General features: G+C 48.2%; 1 protein-coding gene across 1 annotated transcript in view; it reads left to right on the top strand.

Annotated features, from left to right (window-relative positions):
- The first annotated feature begins 175 nt into the window (after positions 1-175).
- LMX1A (LIM homeobox transcription factor 1 alpha) overlaps positions 176-22,176 on the top strand; it is a 156,939-nt gene continuing 134,938 nt past the window's right edge. The window contains exons 1-2 of the mRNA XM_047077358.1: positions 176-251; positions 2,568-2,754. Of these exons, the coding sequence (XP_046933314.1) occupies positions 176-251; positions 2,568-2,754 (263 nt within the window). The remainder of the gene's footprint in view (positions 252-2,567; positions 2,755-22,176) is intronic.

Genomic DNA, 22,176 nt, shown 5'->3' with positions numbered 1-22,176 from the left:
CCTCCCCACGTTTCTCTTGGCTGGACTCTACCCTCCCGGCTCATTCTGGTGACCCTGGACACTCCCTGCGTCCTTTCCCAGGAGTGCCGCTGCTGCGGGCTCCCGGTCCCAGAGGGCGCGGACCCCAGGAGCGCCGTTTCCTCTCCTCTACAGGTCCTCCCGGCCCGGCCCGAACATGCTGGACGGCCTGAAGATGGAGGAGAACTTCCAAAGCGCCATCGAGACTTCGGCGTCCTTTTCCTCGCTGCTGGGTGAGTGTTCAGGCCGTGTGTCCCGGGCGCACCCTCTTTCCCCCGGGCCCCAGCTCTGCAGCCCAGCTTTCCGGAACCGGGAACCAGCGCCCCGCGTTCGGCGCTCAGTTGCGCCCACGCTCCGTCCGTCCGTCCGTCTGTCCCTTCGGGTCCTTCCCACCCCAAACCGACGAGCCGCCCCAGGCCTCACGCGCGGGCCACCGAATTCCCCAAAGCCGCGAGGGGCGGGCGAGATTGCTCGCGGGCGTGAGTGGCAAGTGATTAAAGATACCCGGGGATGGATTTTTAATCACGGAGCTGATCGACATCTCATAAACGCCGTGCGCTTCTCCGAGGCCTAAGGGCGAGCAAAGGAAACCCGAGGCTCGGAGCGCCCAAGTTCGAGGCGGCTTCTGGTCCCCACCGACTCCAGCCCCAGTCCTCAGCCTCGGGCACGGCCCAAAGGCTTTTCCAGGCCGGTGGGCAGCGCAGCGCGGGGATTAGCCCGCGCCACAGGACCCTCGCCTCGGTTTTAATTAACTGGAGCCGGACCTCGAGGCCGGCGGGTTCCCCCTCTCGCCCCCCCCCCCCGCCTCCCCAATCCCTTCGCTGAGACCGCGGAGGAGCTGCGAGCCAAGGGCCTCAAAAGGGTGTCTGCACGCGAGGGTCTGGCTGCTCTGAGGCCAAGGATTCTCAACCCCGCCTCTCACCCAGACCTTGGTGTTTTTCAGGTGTGGGTCGCGGGTGTTTTAATCTTTCAGCGGGAGAGATTTTCGTTCTGTCATTTAAACCTCTTGCCTCTTTCCCTCACTCGGAACCGCTACCGCGGGGTGAAGGCGAGGAGGCAGTTCGCCTGGAGAAACCAAATCCAGAGAGGTGTTCTCCCTACTCCCCAGATGAAACGAAATCACGCGCGCTGCGCTCCCCTCTTTCAACCGCGCTTTCGGAAACTTCTCGGCTCCGTACAGCGTCGGAAGAGTGCGGGGATGGGGGGTTGCAGAGCTGGCATTGCCCTGGCACCTAGCGCGGGCGACTTTGTACCTACAGCGGGCGTCGCGGCTCGCAGGGGAGGGATTCGCCCCTCCCGGTTCACGGCGGCTCCCAACGTCCGGGTCCTGGCCCTGAATGCCGAGACAGGGCAGAAAGAGTAGACCGTTTTACAGTTGAGAACTATCTCGCTACTTTTCTTAGCCCTCCCTGCCGTGCCCCAGCGCGACTGGCTCGACTCAGGAACTGGTGGCAGGATCCCCCAAGGGAAAAGCGACAGGAGTGTAGCAAGGAAATGGGGAAGGGTCAGGCCCTTTGGGACACCACGCGCAGGAGTATTGTTACCAGGGGACAAGGCCTTCTTTAAATAGCTGTGAAATGTGCCGACAAAGGCGGCTAAGCGTTCCTCCATCCTAAAGAAGTGCACTCCCTACGCAGCAAAAGAAAGGAACCAAACAGGCAAAAGTCCAAGGGGGTAGGGTAGAGAGGATTCCCTGTGCACGCGGAGTGGGTTTGGGGTGGGTGTCGCCGGCTCCAGCCGCAGCCCAGCACCCCCATCCCCGGAACTCCCGTGGCATCTCCGCGCCCTGCGTCCTTCCTCTCTTTTCCCTGCTATTTTGATGCTTCTTAATTACATATGTGTGTGTGTATGTGTACATATATGTAATATACATGTATATACATATACGTATACACACATATATACAATTATATATATAAACCCCTCTGAAGTTTGTGTTTCAGCCAAGACGCAGAAGTCTGGGGTTCATTGCTTCGAACAATACTGAGTTTGCCTGGAGGGAGATCGCATTTTTCTCCACGAATGATACTTTTTAGGAAGAAAATAAAAAATCTTAAAAATTTCCCCCAAAACGTAGAAGAGAATTGCGTTTTAGCAGAAGGCAAAACCAGTCCCCCCCCAATTCTGTTTTAGAGACTCGCAGTTTTAATCATTGTCGAAAGAGACCAGCCCAGTGAGTGGCTTCATACTCACCTGATAAACATGGGAGCGCAAAGGTATTTGCGGTCTAATTTTACTGGATGCGCGCACATTTCCGCGACTACCTGGGCAGGTTTGATCTTTGAGGCCGCTTACCGATTCGCGCCCCCCACCCCGGAGAATTGGAACCTTCCCATGTAGTCGCCGTTTATTAGAAACAACACTCGGTTTGATTTTCCTCTGTTCTCCACAACCCGGTTTAGTGGATTTAGCAGGGGGCTTCGCAGGGTGGGGGACGCGGGGGAAATCGGCGGGTGTGGAGTGATCACTGATGGGAGCCCGTCCCGGCCGCCTTTGGCCGGGATGCTGGGCCGGCGCGGTTGACCCGCGAACGTCTATTGCTGCTGTAGGCAGAGCGGTGAGCCCCAAGTCTGTCTGCGAGGGCTGTCAACGGGTCATCTCGGACAGGTTTCTGCTGCGGCTCAACGACAGCTTCTGGCATGAGCAGTGCGTGCAGTGCGCCTCCTGCAAAGAGCCCCTGGAGACCACCTGCTTCTACCGGGACAAGAAGCTCTACTGCAAGTATGACTACGAGAAGTAAGTGTCCGCGCCGCCGGAGCGCGCCCCCCCAGACAGACACCAGCCGGCACGGGAGCCTCGGGCCTCCTTTACCCCCATCCGCTGCCAGGAGGCTCGAGAGGCGCCCGCACCCCCGGAGGCGCAGAAATCCCATCCACCCCCAGCTTGTTGTACGCTCCCCGCGGCGGCGGGGCAGCGCACCGGGCGCCCAGCCACCGCCCGGCCCGCGGGGGCGCGAGCGACGGCTCCCTCCACCGTGTGCTCGCCGGGTTTGCAGGCCTCGCGGGCTCCGACTCCGACTTGACGCACCTCCGTGGGGGCTCCCACCCCACGAAGCCTGTTCCCGTCTCTCCCCTTCACGGGGGTGCCCCCGGGGCTGCCAGGAGCTCAGGTCTCCGCGCGGGTTCCCACGCCGCCTCACCCGCGTGTCCGCGCCGCCCGCGAGATTCGGGAGAGCGGTGTTCATGCGGTGCTCCCCGGGTGCTCCCGCGGCTTCCGTGCCCCGCGCGGCGCGCGATACCCGCTCGGCTTTGTCCACTGGCGGTCCCGACAGATTGGGCTCAGGGCGCTGCCGTCCCTCTGAGCTCCGCGCACACCCCGCGTGCCTTTTCTCTCACTGTCCCCGACCCTCCAGGCCCCGGTTCTCAAAAACCGTGGGGCACAGGGGCAGTTAGGCCAGAAGCGGGGCCTGATTTGAGGCGCCCTCCTGGGTCCCGCATCTCCACCCCCCTCCCCCCACTAATTCCCTTGTGGGTGTGGATTGCAGCCTCGCAGCGGATTCAGTTCTCTCCTGCCCACGGGAACGTTCTAGTGTGTTTTGAGGAGAATTAGGCGGCAGGTATTTAAGAAAGTAGATTATTTTGAACCTCGATTTCTGTAATGCCTAAAGCCTGGATGCGGCAGGGAAGAGGGAGTTAGAAGGATTTCCTGGTTCTCAACAGGCAGGCCCGGAGTTGCTGAGTGGGTCCGTGGAGAGGGAACTACTTGGCCTTGTCACAATGGCTAGTTCATGGGGACACTGACTTCTCAAAGCTGCGCAGGGCGGCATCGGAGGAACGCAAAGCCGCTGAAACGCAGGCCTCTGTTTTTGCACACTAGGATTGGTATCTGTGAGTGAGCGGATGCGCGTGCGCGCCGAAAATTCCGCATTCGTTACTGGTGCATAAAAGGGGCCCGCACTACTGAGGATAATCAAGGGAGGGGCAGTGTGCATGAAGTGCAGTGACTATCCTGTTGTTAACAACGCAGTGAGGGGGGCTGTGCAGAAATCTCCACGCAACAACGACAAAACGTTGAGAACGAACACAAATCTTTTTTTTCCCCCCAGTGTTTCCTGGGCTATGAGGTTTACCAAAAACTGGCAACGCGTTTATACCCAGTGACCACACACACACAGTGTTTTTTCTGCCTCCCGGTGCTCCTTTGCCATGGTACATTTGAATTTCACCCTCACGTGGAAAGGGTACTGGGCATTCATGCTTGGAAAGATAACTTTATGTTTGTTAGCCCTAAAAAGAAGACATGTTCGATGTGGGGCGAGTTGGACAATCCAGAAATGTATAAAGAAATGAAAACACACGGACCACTTTACAAAGTGGTAATTATGGTTAACATTTTTTAAAGAAGACATGCCTGTATCTGTTCCTGGTTGTCTGTTTGCTGCCAGGGTGTCTGAGTGAAAAGTGCAATTTTGGGGGAATTAAGCAGATTTCGCCCACAGAACTTCAAGTATCACCTTTGGATAAAGCTTCTGGTGCATTGCTGGATTCCCCCCGCCCCGCCCCCCGCATCTTGCTTTTCATCTCAAGGTTTTGGGATTGTGTAGACCCAATCTTTATCTTTCTGCTTATAGATTACTGAAATGTCCACATCCTTCAGGCACAACACTAGCGAACTCAAGAGTATTGGAGCTTAGGAAAGGATTTGGGTTGTGAATTTCTATTCTGTTTGTTAAAAAAAAAAATCACGAATCAAAGAAGGCCTAAGGGTCAACACAGCTGTCTGGCCAGTCAGATCTTCTTTAAGGAAGTCAGGCTGTGTCAAGAGGGGAAGAAACAGTTGTTGTAAAGTACTTAACACAACAATGTCCCTTCCATTTCAGCCCCCAGGTTTGGCCTCCGTTTGGGCTTATTAGCCCACTAGGGTCAGTTCTCCCCTCACAGCTATTTCTGCAAAGGGAAAATTGCAGGGTAATTTTAACATATTTTCCGGAAACACAGACGTCAGAGCGGGGTTGCTTGTACTCTTTAACTCACGGCACGCTATCAGCGCTGGTCTGTGCCTACCCCTCAATTTCTTTTCTTTTCTTTCTTTCGCTTTTTTCTTTTCTTTTCTTTTCTTTTCTTTTTTTTTTTTTTAGGATGAGGATTGTTTCTCCTCTGTTCTCCATCCCAATCCCATTCTTCTTCCAACAAAATGGGGTTTTAACATGTCTGATGATCTGAATGGCATTCGCACGCAGGGTAGTTGCTGTAGGAGAGGAAAGAGGTCGGTGTATTTGTTTCAGAATGTGGCTCAAGACAAAGTCCTTTATTCAGCAAGCTGTTTTCAGGCTTCACTGGCTAAGTCCCCTGGCTGCCTCGGTGGTGAGAGGCTCTGAGATTGGATCTCAGAGCTGCCTTCAGGGGGCTTGCAGCCCTGCCCTTTGGCCTTCTGTATTCTATCAACTTTCCCAGAAGCCTCTCCCAGGTGCAGACTAGGTGTTGCCTAGAAGCTCTCTGGCACGACCAGGTCTTTAGCCTCCAGAGGGACCATTCCGTTTCAGATGCTCCTCGCGAGACAGTCACAGAGAGCACTTTTCCTCTTTAATAACTAGATACTTTAAAACAGTTTTGCCCTTTTGGGCCAACGGGGAGGAAAATGAGATGGGAGAGAGGTGGTAGGACATCATGGGGGTCAGCGAGGAAGCATGTCATAAAAACACAGATCGGGCAGTGCCCTGCTCTCCAAATCCACCAAGTTTGAGTGCTTTTCCTACACCTTAAAATGAAAGCGTGTACGTATAGCTCACGTGCAGTCTTCAGTGAAGGTCACAGACATAATATTAAAGCGAGTTTATTATATTTGTTTTGGCCATTTGTGCATTTCTGGCCGTGGGGCAGTTTTGCATTTGAATTATGAGCCCCCCTCTTCTCGATGTCAGGTGGCCAGCTAGAAAGTGAAAATTCTACCCTGTCAACTAGCTGTTACACCTTCTTGGTGTCAAACACCAAATTTGTCTAATTAAAAAAAAAATGGAATTGACAATGGCAACCTTAGACAGAGCCATTCATTTAAAACTTCGGGATGTTTTGCTAAATATTTGTCTCATACGTTATGACACCCTTAGGAATCATTTATCTTCTGATCATCCAAAACAAATACATTGAGAGAATTGGTGCAGCTGTACTAAGCAATATAAAACACAAGGGTACTCTATAGGTGTGGACGTTTAAAAACTGAATTCAACTGTTTTCAGCGTTCCTGAAAGTTAGCAGACAACCAAAATATTTTCCAGCCTAGGGGACTTCTATTTATATAACTGTTGTTCCCTATTTAACTGAGTCCTCTATGATCTGGGTAGTTTGGAGTTTTCCCTGAATTTGTTCCAAACAAATAGTGTAGTCGGACTTTAGCTGGAGACAGAAGAGCCTGCTGAATCACGGGAATGTGGTAATACAATAGATAATTAAGCCTTCTGGAAGGGATCCCACATTTAAATCAAGTTTATATTGTTTCTTTCATGTGCCTGGCAGCTCGGTGCGTCAGCCGGGGCCCTCTCCTCTCACATATGAAGTTTATCATTATCCCTTAGATTGTTCTGGACATCCTAGGAGCAGTGTGGGATAGCTGCTGTCATCAGAGCTGTTCTCATAACATCGCAACTCCTCGCATGTCAGCAAATCCCAGGCCTTGGGAGACCTTTCCTCAGAGGGCCGCGCCATGTTTTCTCCCCTTTCTTGTGGAGCAGACCAATTTTCTGAAGACAGGGACTGAAATGGGACAAAGTGGATATCACGTTTAGAGCTTTCCCCGTACCTTGCCTTCGACCTGCTGATTGGCAGGTCCTCAGGAAAAAAAAAATGGCTGAGGTAATGAGCTCTATTAGGACCAGTAATGAACTAATTCTGCATTTTATCAAGGTAGCGTAGGATGTGTGTGTGTGTAGGGAGGAGAATTAGTGTGGTTTTATTACTGGGACATTACTTGGAGATCAAAATTGGGCATGCGGTTCCTCATAAAAGGAGCCTACCGATGAAATTACAGAGGCAATTGTTAGGGTTTTTTTTTTTTTTTTGTCCGCACTTTATCTTTTGTTGGCCCCACTCCTGGCATAATAAAATATAAGGAATATAAAAATCAAACACAGCGAGGTAATAAATTGATGTCTGCATTAAATTGCAGGGCGGTTTTAGCTCGGGATAAGCACCGTCCATGGGCTGTGGTATGTGTTGGTACAGGCCGCGTAATCTCTTTTTTTTTTTATTTCAAGGGTGATTGGAAACAGTCCTTGCTTAGAGGTGTTTTCTCTTTTTATATGTATTGGTCCCTGGGTAGGACTTCCTTGGAATCTAAGACCTAACATTTTGAAATAAAATTAGACAGCACAAGTAGATATTAATAGTATTCTGGGAATTAGATATGAACATTGCTTTTCAGAGTAGGTTATGGGATTCTTTTGATCCTTAAGTGCGTGGAGCACATTATAAAAAGTTATTTATCCGATCCAGTTCTACTCACTCTGGAGTCCTGGGACTTTTGTCATCCACCTGGGCAAGGAATTGCTTTTGCTTTCAGATTTTAGGGACAAGAGCTTTCCTGAAAGTTCATTGCTTGCCTTGCTTTTCGGTTTCATTTTTCTTATTTCTAACCTTTGTATTAACCAAGATCCCATGACTGATTTTGGAGGGGCCTCGTCATCGTTGCTTTTTAATTTGGGAAAAATTGCTTTGGAGATAATGAGCAGGTGCCTGTTTCTCTAACGAGAACGATTCCATTTCCTAAATTATCAGCCTATGATTTTTTATGGTCAAAAATTATTTGGGTCACAGTGTTTAGAAGTGAGCAAAGAGATGAAGATTTAAAATGCTCGTTATGTTGTCAGAACTTTGTTGAAGCTTCTTAGAGTAAATGCATGTGCAAAATGCCATTGTTGAATCATATCAAGTGCAAAATAACACTCATACTGAATCCCGTTAACTTGATTGTTAGGTACACTTGTGCAACACTAGGAAAAAAAATGTGCAATCACATGGAAAGATTTGAAAATAATTTCTGCTGTGGGGCGCCTGGGTGGCTCAGTCAGTTAAGCATCTGACTCTTGGTTTTGGCTCAGGTCATGATCTCACGGGTTCGTGAGTTCGAGCCCTCCCCCACCCCTCTTCAGGCTCTGGGCTGGCAGCATGGAACCTGCTTGGGATCCTCTCTCTCCCTCTCTCTCTGCCCCTCCCCGACTCATGCTGTCTCTGTCTCTTTTGAAATAAAGAAATAAACTTAAACAATATTAAAAATAATATCTGGGGGTGGTGTCTGGGTGGCTTAGTCGGTTGAGCATCTGACTTCGGCTCGGGTCATGATCTCACGGTTCTTGAGTTTGAGCCCCACATCGGGCTCTGTGCTGACAGCTCGGAGCCTGGAGCCTGCTTCGGATTCTGTGTCTCCCTCTCTCTCTGCCCCTTCTCCCTTGTGCTCTGTCTCTCTCTCTCAAAAATAAACATTAAAAAAAGAAACAAAAAAAATAATTTCTGCCATAACTATGAAATCAGTCCTATTTTAGTTCTTTTCTTTTCTTTTCTTTTCTTTTCTTTCTTTTCTTTTCTTTTCTTTTCTTTTCTTTTCTTTTCTTTTCTTTTCTTTTCTTTTCTTTTCTTTTCTTTTCTTTTTATATCTTTCCAAGGTGGATTTTGCAGTGCCCTTCTGCGTCTTCAGAGGGAGGTTCTTAGGAAGACACTTGCGGGCTGGGATGAGAGGACTGGGGGCTTCTGGGCTGGAAGTGCCCCTCTCACTCTCTGCACAGAGCAAGAGGCTCCTCTTTTTCTCCCCCCTAGGAATACCTGGGTTTTTCTGTAAGTCTCTTAGTGACGTGTAGGACAGCACTATTGGCTGCAGCCCTTTCAGATCTGGTTTGGGAAAGTTGGTGATTTCAGGAGCAAAATGTAGAAACAGTTCTGATCTCATTGGAGGGCAGAGAAAAGAGGCCCTTACCTCCTGTGTGCCTGTTTTGCTGGAACCTACAGGAAAACTGGCTTGGTGCACCTTGGGATTTACAGTGCCTCCTTAGTCTTTTTTTTTTTTAATTTTCTTTTTTAACATTTATTTATTATTGACAGACAGAGAGACACAGAGCGTGAGCAGGGAAGGGGCAGAGAGAGGGGGAGACACAGAATCCGAAGCAGGCTCCAGGCTCTGAGCTGTCAGCACAGAGCCTGATGCGGGGCTCGAACTCACAAACCGTGAGATCGTGATCTGAGCCGAAGTCTGTCGCTGAACCGACTGAGCCACCCAGGTGCCCCACCTCCTTAGTCTTTTTGACTAGCATGAGGTGGGACGTTTTCATCAGTTTATCACAATTAGAATTAGTTACGTTACTGCTGCCCAGTGTCGGCTGCCGTTTTGTGTCTCTTTGTCATATATTAAATGACACTCAGCCAACTGTCTTGCTGAAATGAAGCGAACACCTTCCAAATGTCAAATTGTTATTTTAGTCAAGCACAATTATCTGTCTCTATATTTTTAACCAAGACGAAATTAATAAAATTGCTGTGGCCCTGGCATTAATTAGCAGGAGGATTAGATCTGTTTCGGCTAAAAAGGAGGTGTAAACACCGTAATCTTGCTACATGTTTGTTTTCACACTCCTGAAAATAAATAAAATGAGACTTAGGGTAGGGATTAAGTTTCTTTTGGCATTAGACAGCCGATTCAATTGGAATGCGGCAGAAACACTGAAGTATTAGTGAGGACATTATGGAAGGAATCAAACCGGGGCCCTGCATCGGCTTCCCACCTTGTGTGTCTGCTTAGTCCCATCACAAATAACCCCATCTGGGTAGTTAGGAAAGATTTTGAAAACCTACCTCCGTGCTGTTCTCCTCGGTGGTGAACCAGGGCAGCTGAGTCACCTGTGGAGCCCGGCTGGCCTGCTTGGATTAGCCAGAAGAGAAGGAAACCATTGCCAGATTCCCCATGAGCGCACCATCATGTCGTAACAACTAAAAATACAAAACGGACCGTGCTTTTCCTAGTCCTTGAGCTAAAGCTCCGCGAAGGAGTTAGTTTGGTCTCTCCCAGCCTTTCGAGATTCTAGTTTGGGGGATCCTATTTTTGGATAACAGCAAATATGTCTGGCTTTTCTGACTCCAGTGTCTCCCCACCCTATTAGGTTTGCGTTTTATCATTATTATCCTATCACGGACCAGCCCTGATAGATGCCTGGCCACTATGGATCGGCCTACCTTGCCCGACAGGCCCAATTAAACTCTGTGCATGTAACAAATATCTGTAACATCCAGCATTGCTGGGATTGGACCGCATGCTCTATCTAGCGTTCACATCTGGCCCCGTCCCATCCTGCCTCCCCCTCACTCCCCTATGCCCTGTGGAATTCTAGTAACTTGACTCTTGCCAGCATCAGATATTACTTAAATACCATCTCATCAACTGCCTCATTTTTTTCTCCCCCCCCCCCCAACCCCCAGGCCACCCTTATGGACCATTAGTCCTCTTTTGATTTGCTCACTTGGAGGAAAGTAATCAGTCTTCTGGACATAAAAGTCCTAGTCCTGTCACACGGCCACCCAGTTATGGACCAGGGCTCAGCTCAGTAGTGGGCAAGGGGCGTAACCCTCAGGTTTGCATGATCGCATGACCATTGCTCTTTGGGTGACCATTTAGGGGCCCCTGACCATCTGCTGAGTGTGCCTGGTGCCTCCGTGGATGCCGCCTTATGCCCTGGCACTCTAAATGGACGTTCTTGGCGGGTCAGAGAGAAGCCGGTTAGGATTGTGATAGGATGTACAAGCACCGCCCCTCGTCCGCTTCTTTCTGCTTCTCTGCACGTGGCGCTTCTCCAGCCTGGAAGGAAGCATCCTTTATCTCTTGAGCACCAGGTTCTGCTGCTGCTGCTGTGGGGACGGATCTTTCCCGCGGCCCCCTCTCCAGATCTATGGCCCTTCAGCTACACCACAGCCACGCCTTGACTCACAGTTGTGGTGCCTCCTCCCTATGGAGCCTCCGGAACCTTTAAAAGGATTTTTGAAAACAAAACAAAACAAAACACCCCCTCCTGAACTCCAGATTAGCCTCTTAAGCTCATTAAAGTTCCTTTAAATACCAAAATGTTGGGCTCCTGGGGACTATCCCCCCAAACCATATTTTCATTCTTCACATTGTTGTCATTCACTGTGCAGCAGATCAAGGGCAGCTCCCTCTGGGCCCAGAAACGGTCCCCTCTCTCTCTGCAGGAGGGTCCAAATATGTCTTTGTTTGAGTACTCGAATAGCCTGAACCTAACTAAGTATGAGCCGATGCCAGCTTGGCCTGGGGCCCCCAGCTCCACGCTGGAGAGGAGGTTGGTGTCTTTGGGGATAAGATGGGGCCCCACGAGGGGAATGGGCAGGTGAATGGAGAAGACGTGGCTTGTACAGTTTTCAGGAGCCTGGTAGCCACTGGGCCCCTCTCCCAGTCACTGGGGAGAACCAGGATGGATGAGTGCTCCAATGGCCCAGATTGAAAGGACTTCCCTCGTCCTGGAGAACGAGGCTGGCTTTGGGAGCCCTCTTTCTGGGACCCAGTAGAAATGCCAGAGCCCAGTTTCTGGACCGTCAGAGTTCAGAGGTGGGTTTTTAGGGCCCTACCTGCCTTTTGCTCGATGCTCTCCCCTTTACTTCAGCCTCTTTTCCAACAAGCCTCCATAATACACCCACCCCCTCTCTGTCATTTCAGGCTTCCTTCCCTAAAGCTGGCTCTTGGGGAGAGCTTTCTGGTTTTGACAGTGGAACAAATCCTTTTTAACATAACCATCGAGAGTTTCCTCCCCTGCTGCTGGCTCCTCTCACCCCTTCTCCTCCTGCCCCTCCTCACATTGTAGCAGGGATTCCTTTGTACACACAGACGGTCATGGCCGCCATCTTCGCAGGGATATGGGCACAGCTCCTCAGAGATGAAAACCAGTCGGCCGTGCCATGAGGTATACTTTGGAAACCCAGAGGGGAAGAACATTCCAGAAGACCCTCCCTTGCATTTCTTTGGCAGGAGTGTTGCTTGGTCCCTGTGTCTCTCTTTCCCTTGGGGCTCTGTGCACCTGGCCTCCCTAGATTCAACCAGAGCACTAGTGACACAAGCCCATTTTCAGGATCTCAGCTCAGTCTTTCCTTCTTGCCTATCTTGTGCTGTGAACCCATCTTGTGACCTTTTAAATTTCATATTATCCTGTGTACAGGCTAGAGCCTGGTCTTGGCTGTCAAAGTGGGGAGGATATTATAAAATGATGCACGTTGGGATGTACATGAGAATGTGGTATTCTTTCAAAGATACTTTTTTAACTCGAAGGGTGTTCGTTCAAAAAGGAATGACTATCTTTCAGTAGAATTTTAGGTCCTAGAACGGGACTGGTATATGGAGATAATTTGGGGCAGAAAGCAAATACTGTAACACTTTGTAGGGCGCCGTCCTGTTTGTCTGTATGTAAGGCTGGGTTGTGATTACACACCCACTCCTTTTCTTCTGGGTTTTGTTTTCTCCGTGCTCTGCTGTTGGTTGGGGTCCTCCATTTCAGAAGTCCATATCCATAGATGGAAGGGGTTGGACAGGTGACTATGGATGCTTTGGCCACTGCACAGCTCCCTCCATTACTGGAAGAATAACTGGGCACACATGTCCTACTGGCAAGAGATGTCTAAGCCACGACGTCCTTATCTGCATGAAGGAAGATGCTAACAACCTCATAGTGTTATTGTGATAATTAAATCCGAAAAAGAATAGGAAAAGCTTTTTGGTAAAATAAAGAGAGCTATGCAAGTTGGGTATTACTGTTGATTTTTTTTTTATATGAGTCAATTAATACCGATTCTCAGGAGCTGTGCAGGACAGCCCTGTGTGGATTAGTGGCTAAGAGCATAGATTGTGGACACAGGGTATCTGGGATCAAATCCTTGCTCTGTTAACTCACTAGCCCCTTCCTTGCGCGAGGGTCTCAACTTTCTCTGTTCCTGTTTTCTCTCTCTAAAATGGGGATAATGATAGTACCAACCTCATGGGGTCATTTAGGATTATTTATAAAGCGTGCAGGTCAGTGTTTTTCTCATAGGAAGTGCCATAAAGGGATGTGTTATGAAAAGTGTATCCTTTTCTGTTTCTTTTTAAGATTTTTTTCGTGTTTAAGCAATCTCTACACCTAACGTAGGGCTCACACTCACAACCCTGAGATCTAGAACCGCACGCTCCACTGACTGAGCCGGCCAGGAGCACAACCCCTTCTGTTACGTTTTGGAAGAGGCTTCACGTGTATTATCTCTACTGGACCTCACAACAATTTTAAAAGTTAGATAAGGAGAGGTGTTTTTTTTTTTCCTCCCGCTGCATTTTATAGCTGAGGAAACTGAGGCTCAGAGGGTTTAAGTGCTTGCCTAAGGTCACACCGTTGGCAAAGAGGGAAGCTGGGATGCTGTCCCCAGCGGCTGACTCCTGGTCCAATGGCCTTTCCTCTAAATCACACCATCTGCTGCTTGAATTCTGGTGTGCACACCCCAGTGAGATCACAGTTCTCAGTTTGTCCTGTTGAACCAGCTCTTGGAAAACAAGTCCCCACCTGCTAGATACTGAAGCTTTCAGGCAGCCTTCTGACGGTCAGCTGTTTATAGATTCCCTGGCTTTAAAGGAAGTTTTCTGGGTTTGGGGATTGCCTGTGTGCGTGTGTGTGTGTGTGTGTGTGTGTGTGTGTGTGTGTGTGAAAGCTGCTAGGGTACACCCATCACTCCTGTTTATCAAACTCCACACACACAGAGCCGTCCTGCCCCCATCCTTTCCTGGCCCGGCCCATCTGCATTGGTTGCCATTTTTCTCTAAGCTTAGCTCTTCTTCCCCACCGGAAGAATGACAAAAAGGGCAGACAAGCATCCATTTTCCTTCTCTCCCGCTCCCAGAGTTTGCTATTGGTGGCTTGTTCTGGGAGCCTGTCTGCACATTTGGCAGCAGAACTGTTAAATATCAGATCTGGAGCCTTCCAAACATAACTTCCATTGGGACTAGCCAACAGCTGTCCATCCATTCCTTGGATAACCCTCTTCCAAGGTTTCTCCTGAACTGTGTTGTATTTTCAAGCAAGCCCCGGCCTCAGCTAGAAAAGATCCCGCTGTGTCCTGGTAGGAGGGTGATTTTCAGAATTGTTGACTGCGTCTTGCTTATTACTTGGCCTGGCCGGATTAAAACAGGGATCATGGAATCTCTTTAAGGAAATTAAATATTCCTGTATGGTATTATTTCACTTGCCAGGGCTGACACTGGGTTCATTTAAAACTAGTTCCAGGATTTTTAGAGGGATGGAATGTATGTCTGAATTTAATCTCTGTAAACTGGCATTCGATGAGACGAGAGGGCTCAGGTACTACACGAGTAACTACATGCATTTTACCGAGTTGTATGTGAATTTCTCAAATTGAAAATTAAACGAAATGTTATAAGCAGTTGGTTCATTAATTAAATAAATCACTCATTCACTTAATCAAACAGACTTATTAAAGTCCTCTATGTGCCAGGTATGTAAAAAGTGAGTAAAATGAAGCACCGATGTATTAACAATCTAGCAGAGACCGTTTGGAGACATAAATTAAACAGATGCATAAGAGAAGAATAAGATTGTTTCGAGAGAGGCGTGGCCCGTAGGACCGAGAACTAACTTAAGCCCCTTGGTTCCATTACTCTGTGCTATTCATTATCTTCATAGAGCTTATCACAATCCGAAGTATATTATTTGTTGCTTTATTGTCTGTCTATGTCGCTGGGTCTTAAACCCTGTGAGGGCAAGGACCTTCCTGTTTTTGTTTCGTGTTTTGTTTCTCAATTCCCATGTCTCCAGCATCTTGCACAGTATTTGACACAGAGTAGGCATTAGACAAATGTGTGTTGTTTGCATGGATAAGTTAATCAGTGGGTGACTTCCTTGGGGGTGTTGTCAGAGCTTCATGGAAGAGGTGACAGACAAGAAACCAATAAATAACGGGCATATTTCAAGTTGTGGTCAGCACCAAGGAGGTGATGACCGGTAGATAGTAATACAGAACCAAGGGAAACCAGGCTTGTGGATATAGTATCCTGTAAGTCACAAGAAGAGGGGAGTGCCCAAGGGGAGGCCACACAGAATGAGAAGACCACTGGCGTTTCAAGGAGCCTATCCGTGGTGGGATGGCAGAGGCAAGAAAGAATGCTAGAATGAGTGGGGTTTTAGAAGACAGGGCAGTGGTGGGGACTTTCCAAAAGTGGGGCTGCCTGTTTGCTCTTGGAATTGGCAGTCATTGATAACCTTATCAAGGGTAGTTTCTCGGGGCGCCTGGGTGGCTCAGTTGGTTGAGTGTCGTCCGACTCTTGATTTTGGCTCAGGTCATGATCCCAAAGTGGTGGGACCAAACCTTGTGCCAGGCTCTGCACGGAGCGTGGAGCCTGCTTGAGATTCTCTCTCTGTCTCTGTCTCTCTCTCTCTCTGTCTCTCTGCCTCTCCCCCTGCTCACTCATGCTCTCTCTCTCTCTCTCTCTCGAAAAAAAAAAAAGAGTAGTTTCATCAGAGGCATAGAAGGGATGGGACAACATTTTAATGGGCTGTAGAGTAAACAGTAGTTGAAGGGAGTGATATGGCCAGTTGTTCTGAGAAGGTGGACAGCGGAAGAAGGATCAGAAGGAAAAAAAGGCAGTACCTGGGGTGGAGCTAGAATGAGGGGAGGGTGTTGTAGGATGGGCTAGTTTTGAGCCTCCCTGATGACTAAGATGAGGTTAGCTGGGAAAAGGAGGAGGTTGGGGATCCAGGAGAGTGAGGGGCATCCAGTTGACAAAGGAGAAGCTTGGGAAAGGGGCAGGGATGCACGTGGGGCATGGTGTCTGGCCCCACTCTCCTCTTTTCCAACCGTTGATTCCCTTTGCCCTTTTGTGCCCTTCTCTGTGAATTACCTGGAAGTGACACCCCAGAACAGAGGCCGACAGAAGGTGGGTCTGTTTTCTGTCACTCCTCGCTGACACCGCCGCTACCCACATTGCTTCCTTCCCAAGGCCACTCTGGTTCATGGGCTTGAGGTGGGAGCCGAGTAAGGCTCCAGCCTGTGTCCTTCTTTTCCAGACACGAGTTGTCTTAGTGTGAACCTCCCACATCTATCGTTTCCCTGTCTTCGCTCCTCATCAGTCAGAACCCCATTTGGTTACAGTGTGGTCCAAGGTCTGCTCCGTGCAGTTGGCTCCCCGGGACAGGTGTGCAAGCCTCCCCAGGCCTGGAGCTGGGCATCTGTGCTTGGCACCTAGACCCTCCACATGCCTGGCGGTTGAAGGGCCTTTGCTTGCTGATACTCAGGAGAAGCCCGAAGAGAAGAGCACCCAGGATGGGGACGCTGTCCTCCTTGTTGGCCATGGTGGCCCAGTCTCTCCACCTGGCCATCGCTGATCTTGGTCTCATTCATGTGATTGGCTGGTGTGTTAACTCAGACTGGAGACTAGAGTGACCTAGAAGACAGCGGTGGGTTTTTTCCCCCAGAATCCTTGAGCCGTAATTCTACCTTTGGCTGGGTGGGCCTGGGCAAATCACTTGATCTCTTTGAAATTTTACGGTTTGCCCCGGTGCCTTGACTTTGAGCTCTCTGACGCGTGGAGCATGGTCACAAACTGTCTGAGGTGTGCAGTGAGGGAGGGGTAACGTTTTTGAGAGAGAGCAATGTATAAGGTTCGGTACAGATCGTTCCTTAGGTCTCGGGCTGTCACACCCCTATGACCTCAGGGACGAAAAGGTGAGGGTCATGAGGGGCTAGACCCCTCAACTTAGTAGAGGACTAAACTAAAACTGATGCTACCAAGGAAGCTGAGTATTTTTCAACGGCGCTGCCTCTGTGGCCAGTCAATTCGGTGGGAAAAGTCAGTGACAGGTCATTTGATATCATAGCTACTCAGCTGATTCATAGAATGAATTTTTCTGCTTGTCAGCTGGTTGCCGCGCTTGGTTTAGACCGAGCTCCGCACTGCTGGAAGGGAACACGGTGTGGAGAGCTGCAATACAAATTTCGATGCTTCATGATGTATCATTTTTTCAATTTCCCTGTTGACAGTTAAAGAGCAAGGGCCAAATGGACTGCATTCTTTTAATGGACACCGTGGGATTGTTGGAAAGCCATTAGTAGCCAAGCCTAGTTAATATCAGCTCAGGTGAATGCTCTTTCTCACTGGCCCCTTTCCCTCAACTCAATTATTAAAGGATTACAGGACTTCCCCAATGAGCTCCCTTAAAAATTTAATGATGTACAGTGTTGCAGGGGTCGAACAGTTACGATGCAGTGATTCAGCTTTGTCCTGATCCTGCCGGTGAATCAGAGAGAAGAGAAGGTTCCAAAGCTCACACTACCTGTAATATGGTAAGACCCACCAGCAGTAAAGTCACATGCTGTGGCGTCTAGGCAGCTCATATCCCTGACTTTTTGCCAGGTTGAGCCAATTTCGGTGGACAGGATGGAGGGAGAATACGTCCTGCCTGTGGTCTTCCGTCCAGAGAGGACTTACTCTTTCCTAGGTTTGAATAGTGCTTTTAGGAGAAGCTAATGGAGAGATGCGTATTTAAGGGGTCATTTTGTTCTCAGCGGTCACTTTTGGCCTTCTTGAACATGAAGCATGGGCTTTGCGTTGCCCTTCTGCTTTTGTTTTCTTTTTGTTAAGGTTTATTCATTCTTCAGAGACAGAGAGAGACAGAACACGAGCGGGGGAGGGGTACAGAGAGAGGGAGACACAGAATCTGAAGCAGGATCCAGGCTCCGAGCTGTCAGCACAGAGCCCAAGGCGGGGCTCGAACTCATGAACCGTGAGATCATGACGTGAGCTCAAGTCGGCCGCTTAACTGACTGAGCCATCCAGGCGCCCCTTGAGTTGCCCTTGTTCTGGGGGGGGGTAGTAATACACACACTTACACGTGTGTAACACACTGTCCCCTTGTATATCTGGGGATATGCATATGTGAGATCACTGGACCAAGTCAGGTGTCACCTGTGGCGGGAGAACAGAGTCACCCCTTTTTAGTTTCTTTGGGGACCCAACCCATGTCCTCAGACTCATCAGCATCAGTGGATAAATAGTGAGCTGACAGCCACGGCGAAGCTTCAAATCCGTGGACATCAGTGCGCAGTGAGTGTTCTGGATGTGCGGGTCGGGTCTGCATTGGGGATGCAGCGAGGGGTGAGTGGCTGGCACTTTCCAGGTTGGTGGCACCTGTCTTAAGTGCCGTGTCTCCATGTACCTCACTGACAGCCTAGTTGATGAACCAGCATTTAGAAGCCTCTATCTCAAGGGTTATTTCTAATTTTAAAGCCCTATTTCGTATAGGATCTCCTGTTTTTTCTTTCTTTCTTTCTTTCTTTCTTTCTTTCTTTCTTTCTTTCTTTCTTTCTTTCTTTCTTTCTTTCTTTTCTTCCTTTCTTTCCTTTCTTTTCTTTCTTTTCTTTCTTTCTTGTTTTTAAATCCCATTCCTTATTTGGTTACTCTACCATTGGAGTTCAGGGGCCCCTGGGTGGCTCAGTCGGTTGACTCTTGATTTTGGTTCAGGTCATGATCCCAGGGTTGTGGGATCAGGCCCCGCCTCAGCATGGAGCCTGCTTAAGGATTCTCTCTCTCCCCCTCTGCCCCTCTCCCCCACTCATATACTCTCTCTCTAAAATAACAAAAGAAAACAACAAAAAACCAAGAAAAGCCCCCTTAAAGTTGGAATTCAGGACATCATCATTTTTTAGGTATAGTTTTCAATTTTCCCTTCGAAGAGGTACATCTGCCTTGATTCAGTTTCTGTTATCTCTGCTCTGAATTTTCCATTTAATTAAGAATATTGTTATAGTGAGGGCAGCATCTAGAACTGTGGTCCTATCCCTCAGTTTTGGCCAGCCTGAAAAGTAAATTTTACCTCATTCACTTATTTACCTATTCAGCATATTTATTGCAGACCTACTCGATGCTAGGCGTTGGTACAGGCCCTTGGGAGAGAATTGTGAACAACGAAGAGAGAGCCCCTGACTTAACAGAGCTTACATTCTAGAGAGGAAGGAAGATAGTAAATAAACAAAAAACACCTTCCCCCTAATGTCCACAAATTTGACTTTTCTTCTTGCCTAAATACCTGTCCGTTTAATGCTGAAACCCACCCCTACGATCACCACTACTGCATAACGTGTCTGTATCTTCTCTTTTGCCAGCCACTAACCACCTTCCAGCATATGCTGTAATTTACGTTTTTATTATGTCAGTATATCATCTCCCCCATTGGAATGTGAGGCTCATGAGAACAGAGCCTGGAACATAGTTTTGTTTCCTAGTCCAGTGCCTGGGACATAACAGGTACCGTGTGCTCACAGTAGAAGGCTCAGAGTGACTGAGTCGTTGATAAAGCTGTCTCATACCAGCGCTAAACAGAGGGGCAGACAGGAGGAGATTCCAGGACATTCCCCTGAGCCGAGTACTTCACGAAATTGGCAAAGACGCGAGGGGAGAGGGGGCAGAGGGGGCCGTGGGGGCAGCAAGACTTTCCTTGGATGTGGACAAGATAACGTATTGGCTCCTAAGCTCCATTATTTTATTCCAGAGAAGCCAGAAAAGAGGAGAAAGTGCCGAGGGGACAAGCGAGTGAAAAATCTAGGAGTGTTGATACTTGGAGACTCTGGAGTAGAGGTTTTATTTTATTTTTTTTAATTTTTTTTAATGTTTATTTATTTTTGAGACAGAGAGAGACAGAGCATGAACAGGGGAGGGGCAGAGAGAGAGGGAGACACAGAATCTGAAACAGGATCCAGGCTCTGAGCTGTCAGCACAGAGCCCGACGCGGGGCTCGAACTCACGGACCGCGAGATCATGACCTGAGCCGAGGTCGGACGCTTAGCAGACTGAGCCCCCCAGGCGCCCCTGGAGTAGAGGTTTTAAACCTGGGTTTTGTTTCAGGATATCCATGAGTCCCTTGAATTATTTTCCCAGAAGTAAGTGTGTGTGTGTGCGTGTGTGTGTGTGCGTGTGTGTGTGTGTGTGTGTGTGTGTGTGTGCGTGCGCGTGCGCATATGTGCACGTGTGCTTTTCTGGGTCCCTAGATTTTGTCAGATCCTAGAAGCTGCCTGTGATCCCCGAATGGATGAGAGTTAGTGACATGGGAGAAAGGAAAGTGTGAGGCACATTCTCACATGGAGGTTATGAGAATGGAGGGCAGAAAGTCAGACACACCCCCATCTCCCCACATGGACAAGGGTTCCAATCTCAGCTCTGTTACCTGGCAAATCAACCTCTGAGGAATCTGCCTCCTTATTTCTAAAAGGCAGAAACTATCTCTTTATCTATGTTTCAGGGACTAAAGATTATGTGTGTTTATACAGCATCTAGTAAAGATTCTCAGTAGATGGCAGCTAATTATACTAATAATTTACTCACTAATGTTCAGCACTGCCAGCCAATTGTAGGTTATGCCCATATGGGCAATTTTCTTCTCATACCAGTGGTTTGTTTCTTTCATTACTTTTAAACCTCAGCATCACTTTTCTAAGAATTCTCAGTGGATATACCTAATATTTTAAAAGGACATAAAGGCAGACAGATTGCCTTGTAAACTAAAAACACATCAGATGCAAGAAAGAAAAATCAAGAGCAAAAAATACTTGGTTTGAGAACAGGAGCTTTCAGACAGATAAAACCTATTTCCCATTGTTGGTTTATATAAACTGATAAACTTAAGCTGCAGGCATCCAGTATTTATTTGTTACATTAATCCTAAACTGAAAGATAATTAGCAAATTCGTTAAGTAGGCTTATGTTTGCCCTTCTTTGCCAACAATTATGATCATCTGTTGACGACTGAAGGTTGAACTGAGTCCTTCTGACTTGATTACAGCTGTCAGGAGGAAATAATACAGTTGAATTTCACAAACGTGTGAACTTTCTAGGTCTCATATTTAACAGAGGCTTAGTCTCTTTCAGAAGGTACCCATAATGATGAGACTTATTAAGTTATTGACTATCCTTTTTTTTAAAAAAAATTTATTATTATTTTAGAGAGAGAGAGACAGAGACAGAGACAGAGAGAAAGCAGGGAAGGGGCAGAGAGAGAGGGAGACACAGAATTGGAAGCAGGCTCCAGGCTCTGAGTGCTCAGGACAGAGCCTGACGCAGGGCTGGAACTCACAGACCGCGAGATCATGACCTGAGCTGTAGTCAGCCGCCCAACTGACTGAGCCGCCCAGGCGCCCCTGATTATCCCTTATTTTTTTAAAAAAATCTTTATTTATTTTGAGAGAGAGACGGAGAGTGAGAATCCCAAGCAGCCTCATGCTGGCAGCATGGAGCCCGATGCGGGGCTCTATCTCATGAACTGTGAGACAGGGACCTGAGCCGAAGTCGGATGCTTAACCGACTAAACCGCCCAGGCGCCCCTGTATTTTATTTTTAAAGTCACAGTTTCTCTCAACTCTCCTAATACTTACCCTGAAGGCACCATGAAAACTGCTGGCAATGGACACTAAGAGCATAAAAGAGAGAAAAGTCTGGAGAGCCTATGATAACAGACACTATGGCATATAGTCACCATCCCAGTCTCATTTAAGATGAGGAACTTGAGGCTCACAGAGGTTGTGCAGTGGCCCCAGTATCACCTGGTTTCTAAGGGGTGTAGATTCTAAGGGAATCAGGCTCAGGCTTTCCAGAGCTCTCTGCACATGTCACAGATGCTTTGTCTGTGTGGCAAAGCCCTGAAGATGCTGTGTGTTCTCATTGCCAGGTTGTGTGGAAAGGTCATGCCAGTCCCTTCTGTGGAAATTTAAATTCAAGCAGCTCTGGGACAGTTCTGGGGTTTAAGTCACCCTAAGAATATGTTAAGTGGTTAGCCTGGATACAGTTGCACAAAGCTGACGGAACAGTGATGGAGAAACAAAATCAGCAGGGAAGAATGTGTTAACTTGGTAAGTGGTTCCTTGTATCATTTTGTCTGGGTTTGCATACATAAATCTGACCATTAATTACTGTAATTTACCTTGAGCATAAGAAATATTTGTATATTATGTGTATGTATATGTGATATGTATGTATAAACATGTAAACATGTGGAATAATTAGATTTTAGTGATGGAAGATACTTCATAGATTACGGATGGTATAATGGTGAAAAACAGGAGACAAGATTGCCTGATTTCTAATCTTCATTACAATTTTTTTTAATGTTTATTTATTTTTGAGAGAGAGAGAGAGAGAGACAGAGACAGAGTGTGAGTG

This window comes from Lynx rufus, unplaced genomic scaffold, assembly GCF_022079265.1.
Source record: "Lynx rufus isolate CCGP_SWC_20201006 ecotype Redwood Valley unplaced genomic scaffold, mLynRuf1.p SCAF_15, whole genome shotgun sequence".
Taxonomy (NCBI): Eukaryota; Metazoa; Chordata; class Mammalia; order Carnivora; family Felidae; genus Lynx; species Lynx rufus.
Note: the sequence above shows the minus strand (reverse complement) of the source record. Positions and strands in the feature narration are given on the sequence as shown.